At 34.6% G+C, this 7,782-nt stretch overlaps 1 protein-coding gene across 1 annotated transcript; it reads right to left on the bottom strand.

The window, feature by feature from the left end:
- Positions 1-3,112: 3,112 nt before the first annotated feature.
- On the bottom strand, positions 3,113-6,431 carry LOC116120968 (arogenate dehydrogenase 1, chloroplastic). The gene is made up of 3 exons (XM_031406939.1): positions 5,261-6,431; positions 3,879-4,855; positions 3,113-3,416 (listed from the first exon to the last, which is right to left on the bottom strand). The coding sequence occupies exons 1-2, from the start codon at positions 6,343-6,345 to the stop codon at positions 3,883-3,885; spliced, it is 2,058 nt and encodes a 685-aa protein (XP_031262799.1). The 5' UTR covers positions 6,346-6,431; the 3' UTR covers positions 3,113-3,416; positions 3,879-3,882.
- Between the last annotated feature and the right edge of the window lie 1,351 nt (positions 6,432-7,782).

A 7,782-nucleotide genomic window follows, 5' to 3' on the forward strand; every position in this document is an offset into this window, starting at 1 on the left:
TCAACGGTTTATCTGAAGAGAAATATATCTAGTGATGCATAGGAGAGGAAGAGCAGAACAAAGTAAAGTTAGAGAACAATACATGAGTAAGTAAACACTTTTCTATATTACTTTTTTGAAGCTAATATATATTGTTGCCAAGTATTATGTACTATATCAGAAAATGAACTACAATATATGGAGAAAGGATAAGTACTTATTGATTGAGCATTAGGAGCCTTGTTGAAAACAAGAAGAAACATTACAGTGGGTATAATATTACTGATTATTATATATGTAATATGAAGGTCTTAGTGAACAGAATTGTGAAGAACTGTACATGTGTCATTAGGTGACAAGCTTGATTTGTCAGTATATATCTTTGTATGTAAGGGAGTCAATATGCTACAGTATGTAATGTATGAGTAGTGTCTTTGTAGTAAAGATACATGATGACGATGCTCATAAGAGTGATGTGAGGAAACACAAAGAGTTGTATTAATGTCAATATTGAGTCATTTCGAGTCTAAGCGAAGTCTTAAGTTGAAGGATACTGATGAAGACTATTGAAGATCGTTGAAGAACTATTAAAGACAAGATGGATAATCAATATGGAAGCAGATATTAAGTGAAGAGAAGTTCAGAATGAATAAATGGAAATTTGAGGTTAATAACTGAAGTTTAAATTTTGGAATATAAGTGAATAGGTTAGTTTAGCTTAAGAATGAGGAACGTTATGTAGAACAAATGAATTGGAGAAGTAGTTTGTTTACAGAATTGTTTGAAAGTCTTAGAAAGGTGAAGAATAAAGCTTAGATGAGGTTTATATTTGACCGAATAAGTTTAGGACTATTTACTTGATCATTTGAGTCATTAGGAGATTGATCTAAGTGAGGATGAAAGTTGGGATTTGGATTCGAGAGTTGGTGAATTGCTGTCAAATTCAGTAGCTAACTATTAATTCACGTAGTAAGTTTGGCTTCGTTGTAGCAAAAACTGTTCACCATAGCGAATTTTGAGAGATTTTGAGTTCAATATTCCACATTGTTAAAGAACAATTGGAGGAGTGAATAATAACACTATAAAAATGAGTGCTTAATGGAAGTGGAAAGAAATCCCACAATTAGTGCATACAATTCACGTAAAGTCAAAGTTAGATAGATTAGTATAGTTAGAAAGATTAGTTTTCAGTCTTAGTGTTTGTACGATAATAAACTTAAACTAAACTTGAGAGGCTCTTAGAGAGAGTTTCAAGGGGAGAAACCTTCTCAAAGCTTTCGAATAGTGGTTTTGTTGGGAGTGTGAGTGAGTGAAGTGCTTAATTTCTGCATAGAAGGTCGTGATTGAAGAGTTTGGTTTGTAAAGTCTCAAATCTGGCAGAGGGTTGTGAACAATAAATATAGTAGACTAACTCTCTCACTAGCTTTCTCATAAACAACTGTATCAACTCGCATAGGTTCCATCGGACCAAATACGAGTTGTCAAATGGGTTGCGTTGGAGATAATTGTGAGAAGTAAAGTTGTGGAAGATGTACCTATCTTATTGTTATCATGTGCATGTTGTATGATTAACTCATAGTGAATTTGTGCTTTTCTTTGTGATGACTTAGGTCCGTGGTTTATCCTGTTTGGGTTACCACGTTCCAAAAAATTGTGTACACTGTGGGATTAGGTTTGGCCTAAATCAACATAAACCCCCTATGGATGGCACTAAACTAAAGTTACTCTCAACATCCATGTGGTATGTACTCTCTCAACCCCATGTTGTCAATGTCTTTGGTTATTTTTAACAATCAATGGGTAAATCACTTTCTATGCCCATCAATTCCAACTCAGCCCTCAGCACCGATGTTAGGATTAAAAAAATATTAAATTATGTAAAATATTACAATATAATAAGGAAATAGAAAAAAAGAATAAAATAAAAAAATCTGGGAAATAAAGAAGTCCGGAAAATGGAAAAAAAATCGGAAAATGAAAAAATAATCTAGAATACTGAAAAGAATAAGAAATTAAAAAAATAAAAAGAAATGATCAAAAATTGAAAAACTTACTTAAATTTTTTTTTAAAAGTTAATACAAATTTGAAAAGTTACAAAAAAAAAAAAAAAAAAATTGAACTTGGCAAATATTTTTTAGATTTTAGCTTCTTATTTTATTTAAGGTTTTTTTAGTATTATTTTTTTTTAAGTATTCTTAATTTTTCAAAATCCTCCAAAGTTTTCTTTATTCTTTTTTTATTTAGTATTTCTGATTTTAGGTTAAGGATTTGTGTTATTTAAGAATTTTATAAATCTTTATTAGCTATTTTACCTTTTTTTATTTAAAATTGAGTTGTTAATAATTTTTAGGGTAAATTAGTCAAGTTAATTATATAATTAGGGTTATTCGTAACTGTATTTTGGTCAAATTCAGTCCACTCCCATATTTGTTACTGGATATAAGTAGTTTTACGAGTTCTAGGGGGTGTAAAAGTATTAACGCTTAATAAATATGAAAATTTTGAAATACATTTACAGGACAAATTCTCAAATTTCCCTTACATGTTTTGCGGAAAATCATGGTTCTAATTACTAATATTTGTTCAATGAAATGAAGATTGAGAAACAAGACATTAAAATTAAAATAACTACAAAATTAGAGACAAACAAATGGGGATTCTTCCTTGATCAAAGTTGTATCATGTTTGATAAAAACAATTAAAAGAGAAATTAATCTTAACCATATATCATACATGCAACTTGAAAAAGGAGAACTTTTGCATAAATAGGAGAGAATCATAATAATTCTATATCCCGCAGCATTGCACAAAGCCCGCATAATACTGACGAAATAATTCATCCCCGAAATTTATTAGTGGATTTTTTAGTTTCTGATACAAGCTGCCTAAAATTAACAGCCAACATTCCCTAGCTAGTGAGACATTTTCTAACATTAAGTAGAATAGTTTACATAGAGAAGGAATGAGTAACGAAAGAATGATCAAATACAAGATACAACAAACATCAAAGGAGCTCTGATTGCTACTCAATTAAGAAATAAAATAAACACCTGACCTATTGATTGAAGGGAGCAAGACAACACAAACTCCTCAGAAGCTGAAAAGGAGGAACAATCCAACATTTCTAAATATATCTAACATCATTTGTTATTTTGGTCAAATACCTTCCACGACATCAGACCATTGTGGCTTTCTCCAACCGTTTGAAGCCACTCTCTTCTCCAGCCTTCATCTTTTCTTTACAACATATTTCACTTGAATCAAATAGCTTCAAAATTAAAATGCATCCATTGCTGATTGTGCCTCACTTTCCATCCTTGAGAATATTAATGCAGTGCATAAATTGGCAAACTTGCACTAGTGTCTTCTTCACCTTGGTGTCCATTGAAGGTGAACTGACCAATTTAGTAGAATACCAAGAAACTCATAGGGAATCCTAGAAAACAATTAGCAAACAAGATTAAAACCACATTTTTTAATGATTATAACAGAAAAAAAGATCAGTGAGACATGATTGAACTCATGCAACTTCACATTCCTACAAGTGACCAAGTTCCATGATGGATAAAATCACATAGATCCAAGTAAATAAAATCCAGCAGTTAACCTTATCAGGCAACCAATTTAACTAGCCTAGCTCAAAAAAAGAATAAAACAAAAAGAAACACAACCAAAAACAATAACAGTAATACTCGTTAAAAAGTTGGAGACAGTTATTAATGATGAAGGTAGGCTCAAAGTAAAATAGATTTGACCAAGATGATTCATGTGCACAAGAAATTTACATCTAAAAAAGTTGAATCCATATGACAAACATACCATGAAAATATATAAAATGAACAGAAAATAAATAAACGGAGTACTTGATTAAAATAAAACAAATACACATACTACTTACCAGCTTAATTCTTTTGCGCATTAACAGTCTCCAAGGAAGATTCATGTGCAGTACCATTTTGAGAAAGCTTAGGTGCTGTCGGCTTCTCCCTCATATCAGTGAATGTCTCTGCATTCTCGAACAGTTGCCTTCGAAGAACACCATGCACTCTACCAAGAAGCTGCTTCTTCAATGATTCAAAAGCCAAATCCAACCGCTCTAGCTGCTCCATTGCATTTACATTGTACATGAACAAACCATAATAAAGATCAAAGCTATCCCCAGCTGTATTCTCCACCAATTTCAACAAAGTCTCATAGCCTTTAGTGTTAATTGGTGTCGACTCTAACCCCAACTTCTCCAAAATTCTTCCAATTGTGTGTGTGATGAATTGCGACCCTGCCGCATGCCAATCATGTTCCGCACAAGACATCTCCACCATTCGGCACCCTTCTTGTGCAAATATATCAAGAAATGCATCACACCTTGATACTCTTCCTTCATCATTTCCAACCCTGACCCTATCAAAAACAAAAGGAAGACCATTCCACCCATTCTTTCCACTCTCAGGTCCAAACATAGGATGTGTGCAAAGAATATCAAAATATGGTGGCAAATATTTAAGAAACAAATTCCTAGGGAATTCTTTTACAGAGAGTACATCAACAAACAGAGTACTTCTCTTCAATCTCTGAACTGGCAGTGACCTAAGAACTTTTTCCGTTGACAGAATTGACGTACAAAGAAGAATGACTTCTGGATGCTCTTCACAAAGATCATCTGCATCAGAGAAGTAAGAAACCCCCATTTCTCGAGCCACATCAGAGTAATCTGTTCGAGAATAGGCCAGAACTATGTGGCCCTGACGTATTATTGCTTTTGCAAGGAACTGACCAAAGTTTCCAAATCCAACAACAGCAACCTTTAGCTTTGAGCTGTCATTTGTACCATCAGAAGCCTGTGCTTTGTATTCATGTGACTGAAGAGCTCCTTCCGACCTGTAGAAGCCAAAGTAAGTTTATAAGTATATAATCAATATGATTTCGAGACAAGCACAACAAGTTTTTTAGTCTTGTTAATCTGTAATATATCCATAATTACCAGTCTCAGTGAGAATACATAATTCAGCTTATCTTCGACAAGCTGAAATTCATAAAAGACTTATCTTCACCTCTTGTTTTACTAACAAGTTAATCCATGATCTTGACAGTGTTAGGCTTTAAATACTTCAAACACAAACCGCACATCTCACCAAAATCAGAAACCATGAACCCTAATACACCTAAAATTATCTTACACATAATTTGTTAAAAACACATCAAATGTAAAAATTTCATAAAGCTAAATTAGGAATATTCAAGAATCAAATCAACCACAAAACCAAAATAAAAAATCTATCTGACCTCACACGAACTTTATCAACTCCCAATGCAATCCCATTTCCAGAACTCTCCTGCAAACGCCTCTGCACTCTCTTTCCATTCCCAAACAATTGCTTCCTCACCACATCATGCAAACTACCAAACAACTCCTTCTTCAACGCCTCAAATCCCAAATCAAGCCTCTCCAAATTCTCAAGCGCACTCTTGTTATACATAAACAAACCATAATATAAATCAAAACTATCATCAAATGTATTCTCCACCAAATCCAACAAAACCTCATATCCCTTCGTATTAATCGGCGTAGACTCCAATTCCAACATCCCCAACACTCGCCCCACTGTATGCGTCATAAACTGTGACCCAGCTGCAAAAAGATCATGCTCCGAACAACTCATCTCGACCATCACACACTCTTCTCTCGCAAAAACATCTAAAAACTTCTCACAGCGTGACACCCTCGACTCTTGCTCTCCAATCCTCACTTTATCGTACACAAAGTTGAGGCCTTTCCAGCTTCTTTTACCACTTTGAGGACCAAACATGGGATGAGTACAGAGAATATCAAAATCAGGAGGCAAAACATCAAGTAAAAGATTCTTAGCGAACTCTTTCACCGAAAGAACGTCCACGAACAATGTGTTTCTCTTTAAACGTTGCAGTGGTAAGGAATTAAGAACTTTTTCCGTGGAAAGTATTGAAGTACAGAGTAAAATAACTTCTGGGTGTTCTTCACAGAGGTCATGCGGGTCCTGAAAGAAAGAAACGCCGAGTTTTTTGGCGGTTTGGGAGTGGTTGGATCGGGAATGAGCGAGGACAGTGTGGCCTTGAGAGACGAAGGCTTTGGCGAGGAATTGACCAAAGTTGCCGAAGCCAATGACGGCGATTTTGAGGCGGTGATCAGAGGGGGGTGACTGGGAGGGGTTGACAGGCTCCGGGTGAGCAGTGGCGGAGATGGATTGAATGCAGAGGGGTGTAGAGAGTGAGGTGGCGGGGTGTAAAGAGAGGGATCGGAGAGGTGAAGGTGGAGGTGAAAAAAGAGAATGAAGAAAGGGTTTGGGAAGTGAATGGAGGCAGAGGTGGTGGTGGGGGGATAAAGAAAGCATTGCGGTGGAGAGAGAAAGAGAGGACAATGGCGGGAGGGTGCTGCGTGAAGAAGAGAAATTGATTACATTGTGGTTTTGGACAACGGAGATGGATTCGGATTTATATGACTGATTGCTGATTGGGATAATCATTTCTTGTTTGATTTTGTTTTTGCTTTCTGACAAATTCATGTCTCATACGCATGTGCCACACATGCTTTTCAATTCATTTAATAAAATAAAAGAAAAAGCCATAAATTACTCTTTTAATTAATGTCATTTTATCTCATCAATCAATATTTATTAGAGTTTTAATATAAATATTTCTGACAATAGGGTTATTTAAACACACTATAATCCAAGTCTCAAATGAAAGATGGAAAATGTTCAACTTTTTTATACAAGAAAAGGGTAAAATAAAATTAAAAAGAGTAATTTTGTAAATATAATATCCTATTTGAGTTCCAAAAAGCCAAAATAGTCCACGATTGTAAAACGGGTTTTATTTTATTTTTATAATTTGATTTTCTAGGTATTATGTCTAAAAAATCAAGGCTAACGTAAGCTAACGTCAACAATTGTCAATCAAAGTTCAGGAAGGTTTTGTATCATCCAGACGCTATTGTTTTAAAAATTGGACTGGAGGACAACCCGCTCTAATGGTCGAGTCACGGTTCAACCGGTCCAACTGGTTAGACTAGTGACATCATCACACATCATGATGATGTCAGCACATTCATGAAAATATTATGGGCATTCAAAAATTATTAGGACCAATATTTTGGTGCACATTCATGTGGGCAATTAATGGGCAGAGTACATTAAGCAATGCAAAATCCCTCATATCCAACTTAATGCACACTAGAAATAGAAATGCTTGGAATCATATTAACAATTTTTTTTACAGTACCACCAATCCTCATAAACATTATAAGTCTCCAATTCAAATAAAACTTTCTGATGATATATACTTGCACATGAACCATCAACTTAATAACCTAATTCTCCTCTTGATGTGCGCAGAAACAAAATTCATATATATTTACACCTGTTCATATTTGAGGTAGCTGCTCTTGAGAAATAAAATTCAGACAGATCATATTGTAGTCGTGCAACAAAAGTTACAAGTATCCACTTCCTTTGCAGCCAGTGGCGGACCCAGGATTTATGTTGAGGGGGGGCCTCCGCGGCTCCGCCGTTGTTTGTTAACTAACTATTGAAAACTTAAAAAAAAACCATCAAACCTTAAGCAAAGAAAATAATACAATATCAAGAAGCTGAAAGAAAATGATGCAATAACACATTACTTTCCTACTTAAATAAATTTACGAGAAGCAAAACCTTGAAAGCAAATATGTAAAATCACATCCAACTCATAAGGAAACACAAGAAAATTTTGATGTGGAAAAATCTCTTAAATGCGAAGAGAGCAAAAAATCACAAGAATCTAACAATTTA

This window comes from Pistacia vera, unplaced genomic scaffold (genome assembly GCF_008641045.1).
Source record: "Pistacia vera cultivar Batoury unplaced genomic scaffold, PisVer_v2 Contig953, whole genome shotgun sequence".
NCBI lineage: Eukaryota > Viridiplantae > Streptophyta > Magnoliopsida > Sapindales > Anacardiaceae > Pistacia > Pistacia vera.

Bases quoted from the DNA above. Each gene is read 5' to 3' on its own strand.
- LOC116120968 (XM_031406939.1), bottom strand. From the start codon at position 6,345: ATGCTTTCTTTATCCCCCCACCACCACCTCTGCCTCCATTCACTTCCC. The intron at 4,856-5,260 runs GTCAGATAGATT...TGGCTTCTACAG, and splicing joins GTTGATAAAGTTCGTGTGAG to GTCGGAAGGAGCTCTTCAGT.